Source organism: Hipposideros armiger, unplaced genomic scaffold (genome assembly GCF_001890085.2).
Source record: "Hipposideros armiger isolate ML-2016 unplaced genomic scaffold, ASM189008v1 scaffold_419, whole genome shotgun sequence".
Lineage (NCBI taxonomy): Eukaryota > Metazoa > Chordata > Mammalia > Chiroptera > Hipposideridae > Hipposideros > Hipposideros armiger.
This window is the reverse complement of record NW_017731769.1, coordinates 1,286,301-1,312,809: the sequence shown is the minus strand read 5'-3', so window position 1 is coordinate 1,312,809 and position 26,509 is coordinate 1,286,301. Positions and strand designations below refer to the sequence as shown.

Sequence of the window (26,509 nt, the reverse complement as noted above, 5' to 3'; positions counted from 1 at the left end):
CGGGAATGGGCACGCCTGCGCCTGACCCGAGCTCAGTATTAGCACAAGCTGAGCGCGCAGCGGCCTCAGGCCCTCGCCGCGAGGCAGCGCGAGGGCTTGTTTAAGAGGCGTCGGGCCAGAGGAGAAGCCTAGCAGAGGGCGGGAGAGGGAGGCAGTGACGTCATCTTACTCCGCCCCCTCGCCCGACCATCGTCGCCGCCATGTTTAGTTGTTACTTCTTTACACAAGATGGCGGCTCCCAGGGAGGAGGCATGAGCACCCTGCCGTTACCGCTTCTCCTGCCGTACAGTTGCCACTTCAGGGCCTAACTCTGGCTCTTTGGAGTGGTCCCTGTGGGAAGGAGTCAAAAGGAGGGAAGCGAGGATCGGACGCTGCCTTGCGTTTGGTTTGCAGTGGAAGAACTGACCCAGGAGGAAGAGAATAGGGGGGTTGGGGTAGCTAGTCTCAAGATGGCGGCTCCCAGGGCGGCAGGCGCAGCCTGAGCAGCAGAGGCGGACTGAGGGGAGAGGTTGGAGACCTCACAAGCTGTACAGCGCAAGCCTCGGAGCAGCCCTTGAGAATTCGAGCTCTTTCCACTGGCCTCCGGCGCGCCTCTATTGCTCTCAAGTGTCGGGGCTGTTTCAGGAGCGGCGGCTACACTAAGACCTGGGCGGGGAAGCGGGACGGTCTCAAGATGGCGGCTCCCACAATTGTGGTCTGAGCGCCGGCGGGGCTGGGACAACCGCGGCGCCTGTGGCTCCTTTCCACCCGCCCCGGAAGCCGGCCAGTGCTGGGGACTTGGGGGGTGTGGGAACCGGGCCGGGGCTCCGCCATTTCCGGCGGGGGAGGGCTACGACTGAGGAAGGGAGGAGAGAGAGGCGGCTCAAGATGGCGGCTCCCAGGGTCTCCCGCTCGAGCGTGTGAGCAGGAGCACCCAGGCAAGTAGTTAGAGCGGCAGGACTCAGCGGCCTCCAGCCTCTCGGGCCTAGGCACTCGACAGTTTCAGGAGGCTCTTGAGGAGACGGGGTGAGCGAGAAGAAGGGGAAGAACCGAAGGGAAGGTGGATAGTTAAGATGGCGGCCTCCATGGAACCGTGCACCGCTGTGTGAAAAACCGCTTCTGCGTGAGAGCTGCCTTAGACGAAAGGGGGTGTGTGAGAGCTATTGGGGGGCTCCATTCCCGCTTGGTGACTTTTTCCCATTGCGCCTTTCCCCGGAACTATGGCTTCGGCCGTCTCGCCCGCCAACTTGCCAGCGGTGCTTCTGCAGCCCCGCTGGAAGCGAGTGGTGGGCTGGTCGGGTCCAGTACCCCGGCCCCGCCACGGCCACCGCGCCGTGGCCATCAAGGAGCTCATCGTGGTGTTTGGTGGCGGCAACGAGGGAATCGTGGACGAACTGCACGTGTACAACACGGGTGAGTGGAAAGCTCACTGGATCCTCGAATCTTTCCCTTTCCATCTCCTCCCTCTTCTCTCTCTCCCTCCATCACCTCTCTTCCTCCTCTCCCTCCATCTCTTCCTCCTCCCCCACCTCCTCCTCCCTCCTCCCCCACCTCCCTTATCTTCCCCTCTCCTCCTGCCCTGTCCCCCTCCTCTTATTCCTCCCTTTCCCTCCGCACTGATCTGCCTTCTCCCCCCACCCCGCGACCCTTTGCTCTGCTCCGCTTCTCCGTTTTCCCCGGCTCTTTCCCCCGCTCTTCACATCCCTTGACTCTCCTGTGTTTGAGGGGTGCTTTCATTATTGGAGAGGAACGTCTAGTCCGGCTGCTGCGGGGGCGTCGCCAGCGGTGGTGACTTCAGACATACACCGTTACCCGGCCGGGCAGGCGGGCGGATGCGTCCCTTTGGCGCAGGCAGATTCCCACCCCCTCCCTCCCTGTCTGTCTCCCTCCCTCTCTCTCTCTCTCTCTCTCTCTCTCTCTCTGTCTCTCTCTCCTCCCCTCCCTCCTCCTGCGCCTGCTCAGCTCATCGCTAATGCTCATTCGCGAGAGATGACAACTTCTAGATTACAGATGAGTTCTGTCTCGAGAATCGAGCAGCCTAATCCCGACCTCTGGGGGTTGTGTGTGTGGTGGATAACCTTTCCTGGGCGGAGCAGGAGCCTTGGGGACCCACGGATCAGGAGGCATTGCTGCCTCCCTCTCTTGGCATTCACTTCTGCAGTGCTGCTCTTCAAATGACCGGTTTTCTTGATCTGGGGCCCTCCGATGTAGGAGATGAATTCTGGTGATACCGCAGCGGGCTAGATAGCCCCTTACCTGACTCTCCTCTTACTGGGAAGTTGAGGAGGTTACCTGCCGTGTTCATGCCTCCCCCAAACCCAAGGCCTCGGTCCTTCGTTGGGAGGAGCGGCTTTGGATGGCAGACAGCCCCGTGCTGCGTCTCTGTCCCCGGGTATCACCGGCCTGCGGCTGGCATTCGGCCCTTTGCCTGGTGTCCTTGCTAGGTCCCTAGGGCTTGGCCACATCATCCTGTGGTCCTCTCCCCATGGTGGCTACTTGTCCTGGTTTGCACACCTATTGCCTCGCTCTCAGCGGCCTGTTGAATGGCCGCTGGCCCACAGCACCTCCTTGCTTGTAAGGAGGGGTTAGGCGTTGTCACTGAGAACAGTGGGGCTGTGTTCGGTCTGTTCTTGGTGAGAGCCCGAGGGGCTAAGGCATGGGCAGGGGAAAGTGTGCGCACTCCCCACCCCTTCCCCCGGCCGGCCGCGGTCTTAGGAAGCTCCCCATTGCAGCAGCAGAGAAGTGTGTTCTGGTCAGCCATGGCCAGGGGCCATCTGCCAGCACTTTCCCTCTTGCCATCACATCTAGCAAACTCCTTTTGCTCCAGGTCCGTCCTCTCAGGGTTCTGGCGGTACCAGGTCCTTGATCCTGGGCACTTCGTGCAGCTTTGAGGTTGCTCTGGGCTCGGGAGCTGGCAGCCACAGGGAGAAGTTGGCTGGACTAGCAACGGTTGGAGCTGGGCTCTTGGTTAGGTGCTCTCCCACCCCCTGGCAGAGTGCAGTTTTCTCTGAACCTTGTAGGTTGTTGCCCCAACCAAGTTGACTTTCAAAGGCTGGTGGGTTGTGGTGACCCTTTGCATTCCGGGGCTCAGCACCTGTTGCCTCCAGCGAGGCTGGGCTGGACGGTGGCGCTCTGTGCCAGCTCAGACAGCTGCGGTGACAGCAATTAGCCCAGTAAGGTAAGACTGAGGGGCAGGGCTGTTTTTGGAGAGACGGGTGCCCTGAGCAGAACCTCCTCAACATGTTGGACCGACTTTATTCTCACAAGACCCGGAGCAGGCTCCTTGGCAGGGAAATACCATTTTAGAAAGTAGGGCAGGGGCCTAATTAGCATCGGCTCCAAAGTCCACTTCTTCCTGGGGCCTCGGCATATTTGTTAGTTTATTACAATGAACTGGTGGCTTTGGCCTTGATTCATTCCCAGGCTGCAAGTAATTGTAGTAGTAGGAGATAGCCCGCCCTCCAAAGGGCTGCAGCCCTGATGCCTCCGGGGAGCACTTTGGAAACTGCCCTAATCGACTCCTTATGTGACTTCCCAGGAGAGTGACTAACGACCCCAGTCTGTTCCTCACTCAGGGTTTACGCTCTTGCAAATAACAGAGCCGGGATCTCTGGCCTTTCCTGTAGCTTCAAGGTTCTGCTGAGGTTCTGCTGTTCTCGGGAGAGATAGGGCTTGGTGTAGCCCCTCTCCCACCAGTGGTGGCACAGGTGCCCATTATCCTCAGCTGCCGCCTCGACAGCTGCCCTCTTGCTTACCTTTGTTTTGTTTTTATTTAAATTAGGTCAGGGCATATTATCCTTATGCCTCTTTTTTTGCACTTTTCCTTCTGCTGGATGAGTGCTCAGAGACCAGCTGATCTGGAAGCATCCCCTGTTGCTAAGATAAAAGACTCCAGGGGGCGCACTCAGGGGACATGTGTACACATCACAGGCTTGGTTAGCTTAGCGATCTGGGGCTGACAGGGGGCGGAGGGGTGGCAGGTGTGAGAAAGTACATGTCCTTCCTCTTCGGTGGCAGTCACCAGAGCAGCTGTGAAACACTTGACTGGCCTTTGGGAGGTCTTAGGGTAGCTACTGTCCTTGACCTCGGGGAATTTTATTTCAACCTAGCAAAGCAGATTACCCAGAGACCTGGTGCTGACAGGGTGGGGTGCGACCTGGTGAGTGCAGGGTATGGTCTGTCACCCAAGGCCGGTCGGCTTCAATGGTTTGGTGGGGGTTTTTGTTTTTTGTGTGTGTTTTTTTTTTCTTTTTTTTTTTTTGTGGCCTCAATGGTTCTTTGAGGTTCGCCAACTGTTAAAGCTGGAAGGAACCTTGGAAAATATCTAGTGGAACTTCCTTGTTTTTGCACATGAGGAAATTGGGGTCCGAGAGGGGAAGTGACAGGTCCAGGGTCACCCCGCCAGTTGGTGGTGGAGTCTGGTGAGGAGTACAGGCCTTCGTGGAGACTGTTAGGCTGGCTCTTCAGTTAACAGGCACAGGCCACCACCTAGAAGCACCTCCCTGTTCCTCTGTCCCTGTAGCGAATTGGTCACCAAGTTGAGCTTGTCTCAAATCTGTTCCCCCTTCATTCTGGGCCCTCCTCTCTTCTCACTTGGCTCTTGTACTCACTTCCTGATTGGCCCTGGTAGTTTCATTTGTCAGGAAATCCTGTTCACCCTTCAAGTCCCGGCTCCAATCATCACCTCTTCTGAGAACCCTCACCCCCACCCCCATAATCGTCCCTGCTCGCTGCAGAGCTCTTCTGGTCTGTTCTTAGCATCACGGGAGGAGGGCACGGTGGCCTCCCTATGGATTGGGAGTCTGAGTATGAGAGCTGTCTCTTCTGTGCCTCCCAGCACCTAGCACCACGGCTGTCGCACAGGAAGTGCCCCAGCCTGACCGAGGGGACAGAAAGGCAGCTGGTGTGGCTTGACCATCTGCCCACTGCATGGGGATGGGTCTCTAGGTAGCGATGGGATGTAGAGACTGATGGCACAGCCGCAACCAGACAGTGTGGAAGGGGCTGGGGAAGCTGATAGAACACAGAAGCTGGGGTTTCGGTCTTGTTGAGGGGAGAGAAGGTGGAGTCATGTTTCTGGTCATCCCACGAAGGGTCCCATGCGCAAGTGGCCTCCTTGCCTCAACCCCCCTTACCTCCCAGGTGAGAGTGGTGACAAGCCAGAGTGTATCAAGAATGAGGAACCCAGAGATTAGGTTATATGACACACACCCCCGCCCCCCGCTAGATGAGCTCGAGATAATCTGATTAAGGGGCGACTACAAGTAGCTGTGATGTTCAGAGGCAGGTGCTTGTGCCATCTCGGGCAGAACTGGGACTGGGGGCGGAGTGAAGAGAGGCAGTTTGCAACTTCATACTAGAAACTGCCTGACAGACCGCTCTGGATAGGGGTGCAGAGGGTTCCTGCCCTGCCTGGAGTGTTCTAGAATGAGATCAGCACCTCTTGGGATATCCCATGTGACTCTGGCCTGGCAGCTGGGTCAGTGATCAGAGTGTGATGGCAAAGCTGTGGGCCGATCCCATTTGCCGTGTAGCTTTGTCCCAGCCCTGACCGATGACCCCATAGCTCTCTGTGTGCAGCAGCCACGAGGGTGCTCAGGTGAGCGAGGTCACCTCATGGCTCCCTTTTCTTTGGGCGCTGAGGTGGGCATCTAGTGAGCACTGGGAGTCAGTGACAAGGTTCTTGTCTGTCTGTGTCTGTTTTACTCTGTAACCTCAGGTAAGACACGTCCCCTCCCGGGCTCTGTTCCTTAAATCAGTCTAGGGATGTTAGCCAGGGTGATCTCAGAGGTTTTCTGGCAGCTTTTATCTCGCTAGCTTACATGAGTCCCTTCCAGGGCCCATTCACGCAGGATGATTTGCCTCGGCCTGGGAAGCTGCTGCTTTTCTTAGTGTGTGTTTGCACCAGGAGTGAGAGCGAGGCGGCGAGCCGAGACTGGGGGGGTCTGGGCGCGTGCGTGTGGCAGGCAGTACAGCATTGCATCTCTACTAGGAAAATGGCAGAGGAGGATTGGTGCTAGGCCTCCTGAAGTCCCTGTGACCAGTAAACCACAGAGGGGACCCACAGCCTCTTCCAAACCAACCTGTAGAGTTGGGAAGTGGGGAGGAAAGGAAAGGCTGTAACTTGTCTGGGGAGGCGCACTTGTGCTTTTAGATGAGGACAGGCCTTTTGGACGAGGTGCATGTTGGGCCTTAGGGTTGACAACCTAGAACTTAGGTTACCCAGCACGTGGGGGGCTATGTCAATGACCAAGTGCATGCCGGGGCAGAAAGTCAGGCCAAGAAGCAGCAACTGGGGCCTCCCAAGGCCCTCCCCATGGGACTAGCCTGGTCCCCAGTCAGACCCCAGGGGCTCCCCCCATTTACACCCAAACCCCAGTCCCCTTGCTTGCTCACATTTGACCGAAACTGATTTGTTTCTGGCCCCCAGTTTGAGGTTTTGGGGGAGAGAGTGGCGTATCCTTTCGGGGATAGCCCTTTAAATGACATGTGATAAAAGGGACCCCTCAACAGAGGAGGATGTTTGCCCCATGACTTCCAGGCAGCCCTGGCACCTCGGGTATGAGGGGAGTTGAACACAAGGACACAGAAGTGGGGGCTAGTCATGAGCATCGTGGAAGGCCAGGCCACCAGGCTTGCTGCCTGCTGCCCGGCTTCCAGTTCACCCTCTTCCTTGGTGGCCTCCCCACCCCAGCCCCACCCAGAGGTGATGGACTCTGGGGAAGCGCCTGTGGCCAGCAGAGATTGTGAGGCTGCCACAGAAGCGCTCGCTGGTGCTGCCACCTCTGGCTTTTGAGAATGTTCTGGAGGGGTGTGGGCGTGATGGGGGGGAGGGGCGATGTGGACCATCACCTAGGAGACGCCAGCACAGATTGTTCTTGTGTGTCCTGCTCTCCCTCCTCAACTAGCAGGTCACGCTGACTTCGTGTGCCCAGCACCTGCAGGAAGGGAGCGCACGAGCCAGTCCTCGTAGTTCTTCTAGCCACTTAAAGATGCAGCCTTGGGCCCCTGGGGAGGAGGAGCATGGGGCCACCGAGAGAGTATCTTGGGTGTTACAAGTTTCTTGCCGATGACCCACCAAGCAGTAGGGGAAGGAAGTCGGTGGCCACATTCCCAGAAGCTGATGAACTATCTTGATCAGTCACTTCCGGCTTATTAAGGCAACCTTGATGAGAAGCAGGGTGATCATAGGCTGTTTGGAGGTGGCCTCTCAGGTCAAGGGGCTTGGGAGATGGCTAGGATAGAGGGTTGGCACTTGGATGCTGAAAGGAGAAAGTCTCATATGCTTGGAAACAAGCGCTGTTTCGGCCCCTGCTTTCTTGGACCATGTTTTGAAGCCTGGTGGATTGGGAGAGTAAGAGTGGCGACTGTTCTAGGAGCTCCTGGGTTGTTCTGACTTAAGCTTCCTTTTGTTCCCCAGCCACCAACCAGTGGTTCATACCAGCCGTGAGAGGGGACATTCCCCCTGGGTGTGCAGCCTATGGCTTTGTGTGCGATGGGACTCGGCTGCTGGTGTTTGGTGGAATGGTCGAGTATGGGAAATACAGCAATGACCTCTACGAGCTCCAGGTAATGGCCACTGGTGTGCTCCTTACAGTTGTGGCCGGGGTAGGTGGTGACGAGAGGCAAGAGTGAGGAGGTGATGGGGGCTGCTCAAGTGGCTGCCTGGGACCTTCTCTGCTGTCACACACCTACCTCAGCCTGGCCAGCGCCTCCCTACAGGCCCGTGCCCCGAAGGTCGGCGTCTCGGTCCCTAATTTGATCAGCAACTCTTGATTTTGCAGGCAAGCCGGTGGGAGTGGAAGAGACTCAAAGCAAAGACGCCCAAAAACGGGCCCCCTCCATGTCCTCGGCTTGGGCACAGCTTCTCACTCGTGGGCAATAAATGCTACCTGTTCGGGGGTCTGGCCAATGATAGCGAGGACCCCAAGAACAACATTCCGAGGTGAGGCTTTGTCCTCTTCATGTGAATTCCCATGTGCCAGCCCACCCACCCCACCATGCCAAGTCCCTTTGTGGAAGGAGAAGGTGCCACTAGATGTCCTGTAAGGAGCTTTCGGGCTCTGAGACTTCTAAGCCTGAGGAGGTGTGGGTGAGGAGGGCCAGGCCAGGCCAGGCGGTAGGAGCCTCCCTTGCCTTGGGCTGGTCCCTGCTCAGACCCAGTTTAGCCCTGGTGCTTTCCTTTGTGGCCTCTGCCGCTTGCCTGCAGGGTTAGTGGTGGCTATTTTCACTTTCCAAGGCCAGTGGCCAAGGGCCTTTCTGAAGCCTGGAGTTGTCCCAAGCCGGGAGGCCCTGGTGTAATGCCCGGCTTCGTGTGCCAGACAGCCCAGCATGTCCCGTCGTGCTGCTCCCCTTGGACTCACGCCCATCCTCCAGAGCTTGCAGCAGCCCATCCTCGGGGGCGAGAGTAGAAGAAGAACTTGCCCATGTGGCCTTAGCTCCCTTTGTCTCCCACGGGCTCTGCTGTCCACCCATAGAGGCTGGTGAGGCCTCTGGCATGTGCAGCTGGGGCTTGCCATAACTGACCTTGCTTCTCCAGGTACCTGAATGACTTATACATCCTGGAACTGCGGCCTGGCTCCGGAGTGGTAGCCTGGGACATCCCCATCACCTATGGCGTCCTGCCCCCACCCCGGGAGTCACATACTGCCGTGGTCTACACTGAGAGAGACAACAAGAAGTCCAAGCTGGTGATCTACGGAGGGATGAGTGGCTGCCGGCTGGGGGACCTCTGGACCCTGGATATTGGTAAGATGTGGGTGTGGCTTGTCCAGTAGCTCAGGGCAGCTAGTGTGCTGGGCGGCCAGCCTGGGGTGGTGGGATGGAGTTCACAGAGGGAGTGTGCCGCTTGGCTCCTTGTCATGGCAGGGTGGGGGCCGAACCTTGTTGGGGGCTATCATCTTTGCCCTGAGCTTGTGGCATTGCTTTTAAGAAAGAGCAAGGCCGAGTTGGTCTGCCAGCTTATAGGAGAACAAGGGGAGAGGCCAAGGCCTTTCTAGAATGGAATTGGATAGATTAGGTAGAATTGGTCCCTGCCGATTCATCAGTGGTCAGACTGGAACAGCAGTTGTGTGCACTGGTCTGTTGTAGTCACATGGGATGTGGAGAGCCCATGAGATGTCCGGGGCTACTTGGGCCGGCAGCCAGGTGGGGTATCGGGAATGGAGGGAAAGGTGTGAGGTTTTGACCCGAAGAAGGCTGAGGGGAGAAGGTGGCTGACGACATATCTCTGGAGGTTTATTTTGTCCTGTAGATCAGTGTGGACACTCAAAAGAAAGTTTCTTGCGAGCGAAACCCCCAGCAGCATGGTGCTTCCTGACACATGGTCTGTAGACAGTAGAGGTGGTGTGAGGGTGAACGCGTTCTGTGGAGAGTAGGAAGTGGCACGTCTTGTGCTCCCCGACCCAAGCCCTGAGAGCAGTGCTGGCGACGGCCAGAGCAGGTGCTCACTAAACACTCAAAGAGACACTAATTGCCAGGAAGGTGAGCGTAGCTTGGGAAATGCCAGAGCCTGATCTAAGGGCCTCCCATGGACTAGAGGGAGGACAGGCATGGAATACTTGGACTGGGTTGGCATCCACCTTCCAGAGCCTTCCCCGAGGCCAGGGAACTTCCCCTGGGTCAGAGGGCAATGTGTCTGACATAATGTGGGTAACCCTCCTTGCTCCATCGTTCTTCACAGATACTCTGACGTGGAATAAGCCCAGTCTCAGCGGGGTGGCGCCTCTTCCTCGAAGTCTCCACTCAGCCACGACCATAGGCAACAAGTGAGTAGCTGGCCATTGCTTTTCTCTTGCTAGCCCTCCCCTGCCCGTCTTAGCTCTGTCCCAACAATCCCGAGGAGGCCTCTGTCTGGCTGCGCTGGCATTCAGGAGCCCCATCTGTACTTTATGACCCTGGGGGACCAAGAGAAGACAGACTCAGGGTAGAGGGGTACAGACTGTTCTAGATCCTACATATAAGCAGCTGGGTGTCTGTCAATACCAAGAGCCCAAAGTGAATATAAGGATGATGGGGACTGAGGTGAGCTAAACAGTGGTTCCATATAACAGAGGGGACACAGTTTTTGTGAGGGCTGAGCCACCAAGCGGGACAGGGCCACGTAGAGAGCTTCCTGCAGCTTGGGGGACTCTCCTAGGGAGAGCTGGAGGACCAAGTGCGTAGAACTTGGTGGATGGAAGCAGTGGCCTCTAGCTTGGCACCTCCGCTACAATCATCTTCTACCCTTTCCTCCCTCGTCCCAGAATGTACGTGTTCGGTGGCTGGGTGCCTCTCGTCATGGATGACGTCAAAGTGGCCACACATGAGAAGGAGTGGAAGTGTACCAACACACTGGCATGTCTCAACCTGGGTATGGCCTCCTCCAGCTCGGAATGGACTGCGAAGGGCAGCGGGAGGCAGGCCCTCCTCGGCCCTAAGAGCTGTGGGGTGTGCAGGGAGCAAAGGCCTGTGCTTCTTGAATCCGCGAAGTAGCCACTGGTCAGAGCGCTTGGAGGGAACCACCTTTTCATTTGTTGACTAGGCTCCTCCTACATGTGGTCTGACATGTGGAAATACAGCAGCCTAAGAGTGCAGAGCCTCCCCTGCCTCCCATTGTGCCCAGAGGCAGCCATGTTGGTGGGTTGTCCACCCTGCAGGGACTTTGCTGTATGTACAAGCATTGCCTGTAGGTTCCTTTTGAAACAAACAAAATGGCAGCCTGCCCTACGCAGCGCCACACACAGCCTTTTTCCGTTTACTCTGTCTTGGAGTCCGTCCCATCTCCCCACGCCAAGCAGCCTCATTCTCTTGAATCACTGTCCTGGTGTCGAAACTTGCACAGACGCTGCTCCGTGAGTATCCTTGCGCCATTCTCACCCACATGCAAGTGTGTCTGAAAGGTAGAAACCCTGAGGTAGAATTGCTGTCAAAAGGATGTTGCCAGGCTGCCCTGTGCAGAGGCTGTACCCACATAGACACCCCTGAGAATGCCAGCACAGTGACAGTCAAACCATTTGCTCTTCACCAACCCTGATGGGTGATTGAATCTCCCCACGGGCCAACCCCATGCCCCCAGCTATGGCGGCCACTGAAATGAAACTGCCGGGCACCCTACGGATTAAGTTTGCGTTTCTCTTATTGTGAATGCAGTACGTCATTTTTCTTAGAGCCTTCCGTCGCCTTTTCTGTGGCTTGTTTTCCTCTTGGCCTGTCTCTTTCTGTAGGATCTTGTGTTGATCGATGTGCAAGAAGTGAAACCTTTGGCTGTGTGTTTCAAATAGTTTTTCCAGTTTGTAGTTCGTGGATTATAATTGCTACGGTCTCTTGGCCATACAGAGTTGTTGTTTTAGGGGTTTGGATTTTTTCTTCTAATTGAGTAAGCTTTGATGACTTCTGGCTTTAATTGCCCATCCCTGACAGAAAAAGGCCAAAGGGCCACTGGGGGTTGTAGGCTCCTCTGCCTCCCTGCTGATCTCCACCTCCTACTCTCCCCAGATACCATGGCCTGGGAGACCATCCTGATGGACACACTGGAGGACAACATCCCTCGGGCCCGAGCTGGCCACTGCGCTGTAGCAATCAACACCCGCCTGTACATTTGGAGTGGGCGTGATGGCTACCGAAAGGCCTGGAACAACCAGGTGTGCTGTAAGGACCTCTGGTACCTGGAAACAGGTAAGGCCGGCTGAAGGAGGCATGCTGCCTTAGAGCCCAGCACAGTGCAGCTGAGCCTGAGGGCGTAGCCTGCAGCCATGTTCAGCCCTGAAGCCTCGGCCTCCCCCTTCTCACCGGCTGTGGTCTCTTACAGAAAAGCCACCACCTCCGGCCCGAGTACAACTGGTACGAGCCAACACGAATTCCCTGGAGGTGAGCTGGGGGGCAGTGGCAACTGCCGACAGTTACCTTCTGCAGCTCCAGAAGTATGACATTCCTGCCACGGCTGCTACTGCCACCTCCCCCACACCCAATCCAGTCCCATCTGTGCCTACCAATCCTCCCAAGAGTCCTGCCCCGGCAGCAGCCGCACCTGCTGTGCAGCCGCTGACGCAAGTAGGCATCACGCTCCTTCCCCAAGCTGCCGCCGCGCCCCCGACCACCACCACCATCCAGGTGTTGCCGCCAGTGCCCGGCAGCTCGATTTCAGTGCCTGCCGCCGCCAGGACTCAAGGTGAGCTGGGAGTAGGGCTGGCCCTCTGGGAGAGTGCGCTTCTGAGTGAGGGCTGCTAAACAGACAGCACGCATAGCAGCCATTAGCGTAGGCTTGTTACTGAGCGTGGGGGGTGTGGGGAGAAAGCTCAGTCCCACCTGTGCATACTGTCACTGGGGGTGTCTGGAAAGACCAGACGTAAAGTACCAGCAGGTCACAGAAGCAGTTCACATCTAAAGGCTGAAAGACCCAACAGAAGGGCTGGGGCTCTGCTGATGGCCACCCCCTGTTCTCGCCAGGTGTCCCTGCTGTTCTCAAAGTGACCGGTCCTCAGGCTACAGCAGGAACCCCGTTGGTCACCATGCGACCTGCCAGCCAGGCTGGGAAAGCCCCGGTCACCATGACCTCCCTTCCTGCAGGCGTTCGAATGGTCGTGCCGACTCAGAGTGCCCAGGGGACGGTGAGAAGCCATTGCGAGACTGGGCTGGGTGGGGTGGGACTCCCTGGTGATTGATGGCACGTTGACTGGATTTAAATCCCACCCAGCTGCAGCGCCATTCACCCTGGGTCCTTGTCACCTGTAAAGCACTGATGAGGTGACAATTCATTACCAAGTTAATAAGAATCCATAAGTTGATGCTTCAAAGGGACCTCCCTGCCCTTTGATCCCCAGGGCTTGTTAACATGAACTTTCTTGTCCTAAAGCCTGAGGGGAGAATCTAACCAGCTGGTGGTTAACCCAGACTCAGAGGAGTTATCTCTGACTCTGGTCTTTAGAAAAGATCCAGAGCTGCTGGCAAGCTCCTCCCTCGGGGTCGCTGCCTGCTCAGTGGTAGGAGTCCAGGTTTGGGGCCCGGAGAGCTGTGGTGGGAAGGAGGCTCCCTGATGAAGACTGGAACAGGGAGCTAGGCGGCCTAGGTCCCCACGCTCCCCGCAGCTCACATTTCCCATGCCCGCCGCAGGTGATTGGCAGCAACCCGCAGATGAGTGGGATGGCTGCGTTGGCGGCTGCAGCCGCCGCCACCCAGAAGATCCCTCCTTCCTCTGCGCCCACAGTGCTGAGTGTCCCAGCGGGCACCACCATTGTGAAAACCGTGGCCGTAACACCTGGCGCTACGACGCTCCCGGCCACTGTGAAGGTGGCCTCCTCACCAGTCATGGTGAGCATCCCTTGGACCTGGTTGGGAGCCAGCAGCCTTGGGGCCAGGGGCTTCCAGACAGAGTGTGGTCAGACAGCGGTCACTTTTCCAGGGCTTCAGACCAGCCCGCAGAGGCTGTCAGTCCACAATTGGTTCTTGCTCTGGAATAAGCTGTCACAGTTAGGGGTGTGATAGCCTTGGACTAGACCTATAGTCGTTCAGTCTCCTACCTTGCTTCATTAAAGGAAAAGTGAACCAAACTGACTTCTTCAGTTTGGGACGGGGAAGGGGAGGTGTGGGGAGAGGAGCCAGAGTTGCAGGCCTGCTAGGACATCCCAGGTAGAGGCTCTGGCTCCCTCGACCCTGGCCTGTCACTCATCTCTTCCCCCTCTCCCAGGTGAGCAACCCGGCCACTCGCATGCTGAAGACTGCAGCTGCCCAGGTGGGGACATCCGTCTCCTCTGCTGCCAACACATCCACTCGCCCCATCATCACAGTACACAAGTCGGGGACTGTGACTGTGGCCCAGCAAGCCCAGGTGGTGACCACAGTGGTGGGTGGCGTCACCAAGACCATCACCCTGGTGAAGAGCCCCATTTCTGTCCCAGGAGGCAGTGCTCTGGTGAGTGAGTGGTGCCACCCTACTGCATGTGACAGCTGCCAGGCTGTGCCCTGGATTGGTTTCTAGATCATTCCCGGCTCCATCCTTTGCTTTTCAGATTTCCAACCTGGGCAAAGTGATGTCAGTGGTCCAAACCAAACCAGTTCAGACTTCAGCAGTCACAGGCCAGGCATCTACGGGCCCGGTGACTCAGATCATCCAGGTGAGCTTGTGGGTCCCAGACTCTGCGACACAAGCAAGTAGAACTTGGCGTCTCTGCCTAGAGAAGCTCCCCTGAGAACATATTGCACAGAAAGTCCTACTACTCGGTCCCGTCCCCTGCAGTCTTCAAAAGAGGCCCAGAGCTGCTTGGGCTGCAGTGGCGAGTAATTCCGTCCTGGCAATGCCGATCCACCTCACCCTCCACCTGTTTTCCCTTGCAGACCAAAGGCCCCCTGCCAGCTGGGACCATCCTGAAGCTGGTGACCTCAGCAGATGGCAAGCCTACCACCATCATCACTACCACACAGGCCAGCGGGGCTGGGACTAAGCCCACCATCCTGGGCATCAGCAGTGTGTCCCCCAGCACCACCAAGCCCGGCACCACCACCATCATCAAGACCATCCCCATGTCAGCCATCATCACGCAGGCGGGCGCCACAGGTAGGGGCTTCCCCCAGCATGTGGTGACGAACTGTGTAAGGACTCCTAACGCCCGACGGGCATGGAGGCTGGGCTCTGCTATGCTCTTGTTTTTTGTTTGGTTTTTCCTCTCTTCACCCTCTCTGCTTTTTGTTTAAAGTTTGCAGGGAGGTGGTGGGGTATGCCTTTAATTAGCACCTCTTTGTTTTAAGGTGTGACAGAAAGAAATGGGACATGGGAGCTAGCACTGGAGAGTCTCAGGCCTGGCCTGAAGCCAAGCTATCCCCTCTCCTATCCAGGTGTGACCAGCAGTACTGGCATCAAGTCCCCTATTACCATTATCACCACCAAGGTTATGACTTCGGGAACTGGAGCACCTGCAAAAATCATAACTGCTGTCCCCAAAATTGCCACTGGCCATGGGCAGCAAGGAGTGACCCAGGTGAGGCGTGCCTGGCCCTCTCTTCACCCCAGTGTCCAGTCCAGGACCCCAGCAGGCCACATGTGTCTTCCTGAGGGGCCTGGGAGGGGGCAGCACCGGGGGATGGCACAGGGCCCAGCCAGCCTGTGAGTGACCTTGGGGGCGCTTTCCTCTGGTGTTCCAGGTGGTGCTGAAGGGGGCCCCTGGACAGCCAGGCACCATCCTCCGTACCGTGCCCATGGGGGGCGTCCGCCTGGTCACCCCCGTCACTGTCTCTGCCGTCAAACCAGCCGTCACCACATTGGTTGTGAAGGGCACCACAGGTGTGTGGCCGCTTCACATTCTTTCTGGGTCTACCTCCCCTAGGAGGGCTGGGGAAGGGTACAGGTGCTCTCCCTCTGGAGACTTCTGTTCCCGTTGGGAGCACTCTAGAGTTCCCAGTGTCCCCCAGCCCCGTCCAGGGAGAAAAGCTGCTTGAAAGGAGGCACCAGCAGCAGGCCTCATCCTCACTGCTTCTCCCTTTCTTTAGGTGTCACCACCCTGGGCACGGTGACAGGCACCGTTTCCACCAGCCTTGCTGGAGCTGGGGGCCACAGTACCAGTGCTTCCCTGGCCACACCCATCACCACCTTGGGCACCATTGCCACCCTCTCGAGCCAGGTGATCAACCCTACTGCCATCACCGTGTCAGCGGCGCAGACCACGCTGACAGCGGCCAGTGGTCTCACCACCCCCACCATCACCATGCAGGTAGGGTGGCTAGGAGTGCATGAGGGCTGTGGGTACATGCCAGCGAGTGCTGGAAAGCATGTGAGCTCCAGCCTCAGGGGTCCGGCCTCCCATTTCTCTGCTACTTTGTGTAATAGGTCCTCTCTCTCCCTTGTGTGTGGCATCATGGGACATGTTCCCTGTTGCAGAATCATAATTCTTAATCACTAATAGTCCTACCTTGTTGCGGCATCATATTTCAGCCATTTCCAGTTTTTGACCACTAGGTTCTTTCTCATTGTTATAGACGATGCAGCCACTTATCTTCATGTGCATGTCATATTTTTTCTTTTCATATATCTTCCGCTGAATTCCTGGAATTGGTGAAATACCTGTTGCTGGCCTTTGGGTGGCGCGGGGTCAGCAGGGTTCCTTCCCTAACCAAGGCTGGCCCTGGCCCTTGAGGCAAAGCACTGCCTTTTAGTCCCCGAGCTAGTTACTGTCTTGGGGTCAGAGGGCAAGCAGAGAAGCCGAGTCTGGTTCCAGCTGGCATGGGTGACAGTGTAGGACGTTAGGAGGGACAGACAGATGGGAAGTTGTGCCACTAACTCTTCCCGTCTGGTGTCTTCCCAGCCTGTCTCCCAGCCTACCCAGGTGACTCTGATCACAGCGCCCAGTGGGGTCGAGGCCCAGCCTGTGCACGACCTCCCTGTGTCCATACTGGCCTCACCTACTACGGAACAGCCGACAGCCACTGTCACCATTGCTGACTCGGGCCAGGGTGATGTGCAGCCCGGCACCGTGACGCTGGTCTGCTCCAACCCGCCCTGCGAGACCCACGAGACGGGCACCACCAACACGGCCACCACCACCGTCGTGGCTAACCTTGGGGGGCACCCGCAGCCGACCCAAGTGCAGTTCGTCTGTGACAGGCAAGATGCAGCTGCTTCTCTCGTGACCTCAACAGTGGGGCAGCAGAACGGAAATGTGGTTCGTGTCTGCTCCAACCCACCGTGCGAGACCCATGAGACGGGCACCACCAACACAGCCACCACTGCCACCTCCAACATGGCTGGGCAGCACGGCTGCTCCAACCCGCCCTGTGAGACCCACGAGACGGGCACCACCAACACCGCCTCCACCGCCATGTCGAGCATTGGTGCTGGGCAGCAGCGAGATGCCCGGCACACCTGTGCGACCACCACCACCACCACCAGCCCTGCTGTGGTCCGGGTCAGTGTGGCTGCTGGGGCAATGGAGGGGGCCTCGAGTTCTATGAAGCCCTCATGCCAAACCCGCCAGACCAGCTCGACCAGCACCACCATGACTGTGATGGCCACTGGGGCCCCGTGCTCAGCCAGCCCACTCATTGGGCCAAGCCTGGCATTGGAGGCCGGGGGCCATGGCACCACTTTTGTGCAGTTGGCCCCTGCGAGTGGCCAAGTCAGGCCCAGCGGCCCCAGCGGCAAGGACAGCCCGGTAACCGGCCTAGGTCAGCTGGTGTCCATGGGGCATCAGCTGGAGGCGCATCACACCCACACAGTCAGCACCCCCACCACAGCCTGCTCCACCATGGGCGCTGGGGAGCCCAGCGAGGTGCGGGAGCTCCCCACACGTGCGTACGAGAGCTCAACTAGCGCCCCTGTGACTGTGACAGCCCTGGAGGCGCTGCTGTGCCCCTCGGCCACCGTGACCCAAGTCTGCTCCAATCCACCGTACGAGACCCATGAGACAGGCACCACCAACACGGCCACTACCTCGAATGCAGGCAGCGCCCAGCGGGTCTGCTCCAACCCGCCTTGCGAGACCCACGAGACGGGCACCACCCATACACCCACCACCGCCACCTCCGGTGGGAGTGCAGGCCAGCCCGAGCATGGGCAGCAGCCCCCTGCCGGCCGCCCCTGTGAGACACACCAGACCACTTCCACTGGTACCACCATGTCGGTCAGCATGGGCACCCTGCTCCCCGACACCAACCCCTCCCATAGGACCCTGGAGTCCGGCTTGGAGGGGGCAGCACCGCCCACCATCGCTCCCCAGGCGGGTGCTTCATTGCTGACTCCCTTTCCGACACAGAGGGTTTGCTCCAACCCCCCCTGTGAGACGCACGAGACCGGCACCACACACACGGCCACTACTGTCACCTCCAACATGAGCTCAAACCAAGGTGAGTGAAGGCTGCCAGCCTGGCCTTCGTGGTGTCCCGGAGCCCAGGGCTCCAAGGATGAGGGAAGTGGCAACTAAAAGATCTACTTAGTCAGAGCCTGACAGATTCTGTGGGGCTCAGTTTACCAGAGGGGGGCGGGTCCTCCAGGCAACTGTGTCCTTTAGTGCCACAGCCAGGTAAAGGCCCTGGGGCTCCTGCCACCAGCCTCCCCGCCTGCACCCATGCTAGCCAAACGCCTGTTGCCTCACTCTCTGCCTGCCCCCCACAGATCCCCCACCGGCTGCCAGTGACCAGGGAGAGGTGGAGAGCACCGAGGGTGACAGTGTAAACATCACCAGCTCCAGTGCCATCACGACAACTGTGTCCTCTACGCTAACGCGGGCTGTGACTACCGTGACACAGTCCACGCCGGTCCCGGGCCCCTCTGTGCCCGTAAGAGCCCTGGGAGGGTCCCCTTGTGCCTCCCTGCTGACCAGTGCGCCTTCAGCATGTGCGCTCTTGGAGTTGGACACCAGGTGTCACTCTTGTACCAGACACAGTGCTGCTCCTGGTTCCTTTACCAGACCTTGAAAGGGCGGCCTGTGGGCATGAGAGGGCAGGAGACGGGAGTCACCCATTTCCATGGCTCGTAGCTTCATTGTAGCCTGTAGGTGTGACAAGGCGGAAATCTGAGTGCCTTTTTGACTAGACTGGGAGGCCCCTCTGAAGACGGGTTAAATTCAGCCAACAGGTCTCGAGGGTCTCTCGTCTTGCCACACCCCTGCTGCTCAGTGACCTGCCACCCCTCCCCATTTAATGGGGTTGCGCTGGCCTGTTGAGAATGGGGGTCAGGGCTTGCAGGGAGAGATGAAGGCTGCCTGGTTCTGGCCTCCCTCTCCTCCCCTCTGACAGGGGCTTCTCTCCCTTTCTAGAAGATCTCATCAGTGACTGAGACTACCCCAGGGGCTCTGACCACCGAAGTCCCCATCCCGGCCACGATAACAGTGACCATAGCCAACACAGAAACTTCTGACATGCCCTTCTCTGCTGTTGACATCCTGCAGCCCCCAGAGGAACTCCAGGCCTCGCCAGGGCCTCGCCAGCAGCTGCCGCCACGGCAACTCCTGCAGTCCGCCTCCACACCCCTGATGGGGGAGTCCGCCGAGGTCCTGTCAGCTTCCCAGACCCCTGAGCTCCAGACCGCCGTGGATCTGAGCAGTACAGGGGACCCATCGTCAGGCCAGGAGCCTGCCAACTCAGCTGTGGTGGCCACTGTGGTGGTCCAGCCACCCCCACCCACACAGTCTGAAGTAGACCAGTTGTCACTTCCCCAAGAGCTGATGGCCGAGGCCCAGGCAGGCACCACCACCCTCATGGTAACAGGGCTCACCCCGGAGGAGCTGGCGGTGACTGCTGCCGCCGAAGCAGCTGCCCAGGCCGCAGCCACAGAGGAAGCCCAGGCCCTGGCCATCCAGGCAGTGCTCCAGGCTGCCCAGCAAGCCGTCATGGGTAGGTATCATGCCATCTGCAGTCGAGGCCAGACAAGTGCCCTGAAGTGAAGGGAAGACGGGTCCCTCGGGAGGAGTAAGGAGGACACAGGGTTCTGGGGCCTCCGTGCTGACGAACGTCCTGAGAAGAACGTCCTGGCATGCCTGCCAGGGTGGCCTCTCACATGTGATGGGGAGAACAGGCACTGCTGACGGGCTGGGCTGCGCACCCAGGAAGGACGCAGGGCCCCTTGGTCAGGGGAGGGCAGGGTAGAGGTGGGTCCGGAAACAAGGTCTATGGTACAGGCTTTCAAGGGCCTACCTCCCTTGGGACTGCCCATAGTGCTGGAGGGGGCAGGGAGCGTGACATTGGGAGGCCGGGGACGGGCTCCCCCTGGCTAGCATCCGTCTTTAGTGTTTTTCTCCACTCTGGAGCAGGCACTGGGGAGCCCATGGACACATCCGAGGCGGCGGCAGCCGTGACACAGGCGGAGTTGGGGCACCTTTCGGCTGAGGGTCAGGAGGGCCAGGCCACCACCATTCCCATCGTGCTGACGCAGCAGGAGTTGGCCGCCTTGGTGCAGCAGCAGCAGCAGCTGCAGGAGGCACAGGCCCAGCAGCAGCAGCATCACCTCCCCACCGAGGCCCTGGCCCCTGCCGACAGCCTCAATGACCCGGCCATCGAGGGCAACTGCCTCAGCGAGCTGGCCGGCGCCGTCCCCAGCACCGTGGCCTTGCTGCCCTCCACAGCCACTGAGAGTAAGTGGGGCCCTGCCCAGCCACGGGCATATTTCCTATAGTAATACCCCCAGGGAACTCAGTTGATTGGGGAGAGGTTTGGGGAGGAGTATCTGGGCCCCTCAGTGCACAGACAGGGAGTGTGGCCTGGTCTGAGGAGGGGTTCCCACTCAGCAGCTGAGTCTCCGGGGTCTTTCCCTCTGATGCCTTCTTTCCTCCCAGGCCTGGCTCCTTCCAACACATTTGTGGCCCCCCAGCCAGTCGTGGGAGCCAGTCCCGCAAAGCTGCAGGCCGCCGCTACCCTGACTGAGGTAGCCAATGGCATCGAGTCCCTGGGCGTGGTGAGTCTGGTGTGATGGGGCTTCGGGGGTTGCTGCCTCTGGGCCCCAAGGGCTGAGGGCCTGATCTCTCCTCCTCTTTCTGGTTTTCCAGAAGCCGGACCTACCGCCCCCGCCCAGCAAAGCCCCTGTGAAGAAAGAGAACCAGTGGTTTGATGTGGGGGTGATCAAGGGCACTAATGTAATGGTGACACACTATTTCCTGCCACCAGATGACGCTGTCCCATCTGATGTAAGTGTCCTAATGGGCTGATGCCCCCGGGCGGGTGGATCCTGGCCTTGAGGCAGGTACCAGGGCTGGAGGAGACTTCTGAAGCTCTCCAGGGGTGTCCTCCATCTTGGGGACAGCCAGGTGCAGATCCTAACCCACACATTCCCTCTTCTGTGCCCTTTGCAGCAACGAAGAAGCCCAGTCTCAGTTCCCTCACCATGTCCCCCCTTATCGTAAAGGGGATGCCAGTGGTACCCTCTTTCCCCCTTTCCCTCCCCCACATGGACCTGTGTGGTCCCCAGGTTGGAATAACAGCTCTGCTGGCCCAGAGCTGTCTTCTTGACTGTGGGGTTCATGTCACTTTCTTCTCTCCCTCTTCCTGTTCTCTGGCCTGTTTTCCCCAGGACGACTCGGGCACTGTCCCCGACTACAACCAGCTGAAGAAGCAGGAACTGCAGCCCGGCACAGCCTATAAGTTTCGTGTTGCCGGGATCAATGCCTGTGGCAGGGGCCCCTTCAGCGAGATCTCAGCCTTTAAGACGTGTCTGCCTGGTTTCCCAGGGGCCCCCTGTGCTATTAAAATCAGCAAAGTGAGTCTTACCACAGAGTGGCCCCCAGTTTCCGGCTGGGCCAGGTGGGGGTAACTCAGGAGGTGCCCCGTGATTTGGAGTGAAGCCTCTGGTCCTGGCACTGTCCCCAGTTGCTGGGATAACAAGGGCAAGCTCCTTGTCCCCCGGCCTCATTCTGCTCCTCTGTTAACATGGCTGCTGATGTTCAGTGAGTGTCCAGTGAATGGGATGTTCATCGTGTTCTTTTATTTAATGCATAGAACACCCTGAGGAGGTCTGGAACCTGTTGTTAGTTCCATTTTCCTGATGAGGAAACTGAGGCACCAAGCGGCTAAGTGACAAGACATTAGGTATCAGAGTGGGTAGAGGAAGGCTGTATTTTGAGCCCTCGTTTATTTTATTTTGTCGTTACATGAATCTGCCTTCCAGATGGGGGCAGATGAGGCCACCTCTCTGGAGCTCCTTGAACTTGACTGTGGGATAGGTCTGCTGTGCTAGGAGGAGCAGTGAAGTGGGACTAGTCAGTCTGAAAGTTGTGAAGCACTCTGGCACGGGCAGGGTGGGATCAAGTCACGAAGGCTGACGACAGCACAGCTTGACCTCTGCCCCCTTGGTTCCAGAGTCCAGATGGTGCTCACCTCACCTGGGAGCCCCCCTCTGTGACCTCTGGCAAGATCATCGAGTACTCGGTATACCTGGCCATCCAGAGCTCCCAGGCCGGCGGCGAGCCCAAGAGCTCGACCCCGGCGCAGCTGGCCTTCATGCGGGTGTACTGTGGGCCCAGCCCCTCCTGCCTCGTGCAGTCCTCCAGCCTCTCCAACGCCCACATCGACTACACCACCAAGCCCGCCATCATCTTCCGCATCGCCGCCCGCAACGAGAAGGGCTACGGCCCAGCCACCCAAGTCAGGTGGTTGCAAGGTGGGTGTCGCTCGTTGGGCGCCCTGGGCAGCCTCTGGGGAGTGAAAGCCCCTTGCAAACATCGGGTGGGCGGGGTGACACGGCTCCAAGCTGGACTTTGGAGCTTTTCAATCTGGGGGTGAGGGGGCAAGATGGCCTAGGCTGCTATGGAGGTGTTTTGTGGGTGGCACCTCCCCTCATCTGGGGTGCAGGGAAAGCTTCCCAGGGGTGTTGGAGGTGAGATGGGGTGGGAGAGGACTACCAGAACCTGAAATAGGAGGCAAGGAGCGAAGTGGGGAGCTCAGACCCCAGGCTGCCCTGTCAAGTTTTGAGCCAGCTCCCACGAGGCTGAGCAGGGAGAACAGTGAGGGCCTCTAACCCGAGTCCAGGGCCAACCTGCAGGGCAGTACACAGGTGGCCAGAATCACGGGGAGCGCACCCACGGGACGGACCATCATTTTCAGCTGGTCGTGCTGCAGGGCTGGGGGGCTGGGGTCCGGGGTGCAGATACGCGCGCTCGGACTGGGCACTGCTGCGTGACTGAAGTTGTGTGTATCTTGCTGTACCACTCATTGCTCCTTCTTTCCTTTCAGAAACCAGTAAAGACAACTCTGGCACCAAGCCAGCCAGCAAGCGGCCCATGTCCTCTCCGGAAATGTAAGCAGGAAGCCCCTTTCAGGAACCTTCTGAGACTAGGGTGGGCGGCTCCTGTGAGAAAGGAGCAGTGGGAATAGTAAGGCTCCGCTTCTTAAATGATTGGGGGGTGGGGGCTTAACTGGGTATGAGCCCCGCTGGACACCAGCCAGCAACCTACGAGCCCCACAGCGCTGTCGGGAGCCACCCTAACACTTTCTCTTTCCCTTTTCCTTCCATCTTCCCAGAAAATCCGCTCCAAAGAAATCGAAGGCAGATGGTCAGTGAGAGGCAGCTGCCTTGCACCTGGATTCCTCTCCAGACCCCCTTCTGCTTCAGGAACCCCACCCGGCGCTCACACTTCACCCTCCCAAGCTACTGGCCACCGTTCATTCTCTCTCCTTTTCTCTCCGTTTTTAAAATAATCTCAAGAAAGCACATTTTGCCATTGTTGTTGGGAGGAAGCGGGGGCAGGTCTGGAAGAGCAGTGAGCAACTGGGAGCAGTGCGCCTTCGCCCCCTGCGCCTTCGCCCCCTGCGCCTTCAACTGGGGGCCCAGTGAGCCCCCAGAGGCCCTGAGAGAGAGAAACAGAAACTTAGAACAAAGATGCCGAAGCAGGGGAGGCACCCCCTCCACAACCTGCGCGCCTCCTGCCGTTTATGACCCTTGACTCCAAGGGGCAGCCAGGGGCCAGGCGGGGTCATGGAAGCCGGAGAGAAGCACCCCTTACCCCTCCCCCTGCCTCTGCTCTGAGAGGCTAGAGAGGCTTCGCGGAGCACCCTGTGCTGGGTGCCTGTCTGGATCTGTTTTATTTTGTTCCCTTTGCATTTTCTGCCACCGTTAACAGCTTGCCCTCAGCTTATCCACCCCGTCTCTGCCTGCGATCCCACGGGAAGCGTACACATTTTCTCAGAGGCCTTCATATCTACCCCAACTCGTCGCCCCTTCCCTCTTTCCATTTAAAACAAGAGAAGAAAGGACATGGGAGGAGTAGGAGCCCTGTGGTGGCCTGAGCAGTGTTCTGTGAAAACCTCCTGACTCCCACTGGGGTGTAGAGTAGCCCCCACCGAGCCTGGCTTCGGCCCCCCCATGGGTCGGGGCTAGGGGCCACATCACCAACTGCTGCATTTGTTGTATTTTTTTTAAGTTGAAGTTAACATTTTTATTGTAATTTTAGCCTTAGCGTGTGGGGTTTTGTCCCTTTTTTGTTGTTGTTAGCTGTGTACAGAATGTGTATCTTTTTATTTTTTCTTATTTTTTTAACTTTCTCTCCTTGGCTAGGCCTTGGCAGGGATCTTTCTAGAGGAAATGCTGGGGGCAGCAAGCTGGAAGACAGGTGTGGAATCTCCCCAGTAGGCCTGGTGTTTGCTGCCCAGCCCAATTTCCTCTTGCTGACCCCTGCCCTCTGCCCCTTTGCCTGTTCCCAGGCCTTGGACAAAGGAGGGGTGAGCTGTCAAACTTCACTCCCCATGGGCGATTGCTCCACACCACAGGATTGAGTTGGAGAGTCTGCAGGAGCCGAAAATCAGATTTCTGAGGAGGTCAAGGCCAAGGCCGAGGATCATTCTGGTCCTGGGCTCACAGCACTCTCCACCCCCCAGGCTCCCACCTTGGCATAGCTGGCTTAAAATATCTGACAGCCTCAACTGCTGCTTCCTGCAGCCACCCCCCTACAGGCAAAGTTTTAAGGAAAGGGGTGAGGTGGTGGGATGAAGGGGAGGAACCTTAGGCCTCAGAGGTAATCTGCGAGAGCAAGTGTGGTTTCATCCAGGAGGTAGCCTGGGGAAGAAGCAGGTCTTTAAGTTTGCAGCATTGTCCCCAGGCCATGCAGTCCTCCTAGGGCCAGATTTGGGGTGCTTGGGGCCCTGCTTGGAGTAGCTAATGGGCCAGCTTTCTGTCCCACACCTGAGATTTAGGCAAGAAGCAAGGCTTACTTACAAGCAGGTCACAAAAGATGTGAAACAAGTGGTCCATCTTTTCCGACCCCTCATCTCTGTCCTGGAGACACAGCTGTGGCTGGGGGAGCCCCCCAGCCTCTGCAGACCCTCCCCCCCCCACCAGCTGGCTCCCTCTGGGGCCTCTGGTTTGTTGTATTATAGTATATTTCGCTGTGGAAAACGTCACGTTTAGTCACCTTGGAGCCCACTCGCCTGGACCCATTGTTTCCCCATCCCTTGTCCCGAGCGCCCTTTGATTTCTCTTGTTTCCCAGAACAGTACGCCCATTCATCTATTGTAGAGTAACCCCGTGACTCAATATTACCATAGTGCGATGTCGTTTTGTGCTATTTTGAACAATTAAAAGACTTTTTTTGAAGTAACCACCTGCTGTCTCTCACTGTGTGGGATCCCCAATGTTGCTGACCCCCCACCCCTGGGAGCCTCTCGCGCACAGGACCTGCTGTGAGTGGGATTCTGCTTCAGTTTCCTCCCAAGTTTCAAGGTTCCACCACAGCCATGACCCTGGATGGAACCAGACTGTCGCAGCAGAAGGTCCCACGGTGGCCACTGTACAGCAAAGGGGCTTCCTGGGCAGCTGCTGCCAACTCCTGTGTGGAGACCCATTACCTTCCCTCCTTCCCTACAGAGGACAGGACTGGGGCAAAGGCCGGGCAGGTCATCAGCTGCCAGCCTCAGACGGTTGGGGAGGGCTGAACCAGAGCTCCTTCCACCAAGAACTCGGCCCCCAGGAGGACCCCAGAGTGTCAACTCCCGGACAGACAGCGCTGCCCATGGGGTGGCTCCCCTGTCTGGCACTCAGCAGGCGCTGCAAGAATGAATCTGCTGGCTCCCTTGCGAGCCAGGCCCCCAGAAGGACAGAAGCAGAGCTTTTCTTTTTTTTTTTAGCTGAGCCATCCCGCCACCTGTTGGCAGCTCACGGCTGCTCAGCTCGGGCTGACTCAAACCGCTGTTGCTCAGAGCTCAAACTCTTGAGCGAGCTCTTAACCAACTGAGCCACTCAGCCGGCCCTAAGCAGAGCTTTTCTTGAACCAACTGTGATATCCCTGCTGTTGGGGTGGGGTGGGTGGTTTTGCTAGGTGGACGGAATTAGGACTTCGTGCCAACCAACCAGGAAGCCCAGAGAGCCTCGGCATGACCAGGCAGTCCCCCAGTGCTCGCGCTAGTGCTAGGGACAGACGGCATGGGGAGAACTTGCTCAGCATGCCTGCCTTCCCCACCGCACCAACTGCCCCGCAGCCTCACGAGGTGGGAAGGCTCAGGCACGTCCTTCAGATTGGAGCAGCAGGAGCAACGCCCACTGGCTGGGGAGAAGGATCTGGGTGGGGCTGGCCTCAGAAGGGGAGGGGCCTGTGCAGATCTATCAGGTGTGTGACAGATGGCTCTGGATGCTTACTTAGCCTGTGGAGGGCTGCAAGGGTTCTTCCCACCCACCCTCTGCTGTCCCCACACTCACCTGCCTCACTGCGGCCTGCATGGCACTCTGGAAGGCAAGGGCCACGCCATTATTATCTTTGGCGCTGGTCTCAAAATAATGGGCTCACCACTCATCAGCCTCCTGGAGAGAGCCATGCTCGGGGAGAGGAGTGGGACCAGTTCTCCACCTAGGGATTGGCCAAGGCCACGTCCACTGACCCAGGGCCAAGGGGCCCACCAATAGGAACCTTAGAACCCTCCACATACCAAGGCTCCTCCTTGGCTAGGCATGAGGGGGACACAATGCAAGGAAGGCAGGGGAGAGGCTGGCAATGAAGGGATATGCCATAAATAATGACAGCTGTCTGCGAGCAGGGCAGGTCAACACAAGCCCAGCTTGGTTGGCCCACGACAAGGACCCCCTGTCCCAAGCATGAGCTAAGGTAGACTGTGGAGGCGACATGTCACGTCCAGCGTGGCAAGGGTAAATGGG

At 58.1% G+C, this 26,509-nt stretch overlaps 1 protein-coding gene across 6 annotated transcripts; it reads left to right on the top strand.

Moving 5' to 3' along the window:
* The first annotated feature begins 166 nt into the window (after positions 1 to 166).
* HCFC1 (host cell factor C1) lies at positions 167 to 24,962 on the top strand. Of its 6 annotated transcripts, XR_002126428.1 has the most exons (27): positions 167 to 1,392; positions 7,400 to 7,548; positions 7,764 to 7,924; positions 8,519 to 8,727; positions 9,662 to 9,746; positions 10,224 to 10,330; positions 11,455 to 11,634; positions 11,768 to 12,127; positions 12,406 to 12,566; positions 13,069 to 13,266; positions 13,643 to 13,867; positions 13,965 to 14,069; positions 14,290 to 14,509; positions 14,788 to 14,930; positions 15,094 to 15,232; positions 15,439 to 15,659; positions 16,251 to 17,787; positions 18,056 to 18,219; positions 18,699 to 19,275; positions 19,689 to 20,012; positions 20,214 to 20,332; positions 20,424 to 20,561; positions 20,945 to 21,130; positions 21,730 to 22,030; positions 22,603 to 22,666; positions 22,891 to 23,978; positions 24,070 to 24,962. XR_002126428.1 is itself a non-coding variant. In XM_019664313.1 (26 exons), exons 1-26 carry the CDS (start codon positions 1,200 to 1,202, stop codon positions 22,928 to 22,930), a joined length of 6,171 nt encoding a protein of 2,056 aa, XP_019519858.1. In that variant the 5' UTR covers positions 167 to 1,199; the 3' UTR covers positions 22,931 to 24,962. The 6 variants fall into 6 exon arrangements, 5 of the variants coding, with proteins under 5 accessions (XP_019519858.1, XP_019519857.1, XP_019519856.1 ...); XM_019664313.1 differs by having other exon boundaries at positions 18,831 to 19,275; positions 19,692 to 20,012; positions 22,891 to 24,962; XM_019664312.1 differs by having other exon boundaries at positions 18,831 to 19,275; positions 22,891 to 24,962.
* The last annotated feature ends 1,547 nt before the right edge of the window (positions 24,963 to 26,509 follow it).

Coding starts and splice junctions, on each gene's coding strand:
- HCFC1 (XM_019664309.1), top strand. CDS start 1,200: ATGGCTTCGGCCGTCTCGCCCGCCAACTTGCCAGCGGTGCTTCTGCAG. Junction 7,925..8,518: donor CCCAAGAACAACATTCCGAG/GTGAGGCTTTGT, acceptor TTGCTTCTCCAG/GTACCTGAATGACTTATACA. Junction 20,333..20,423: donor GCATCGAGTCCCTGGGCGTG/GTGAGTCTGGTG, acceptor CTGGTTTTCCAG/AAGCCGGACCTACCGCCCCC.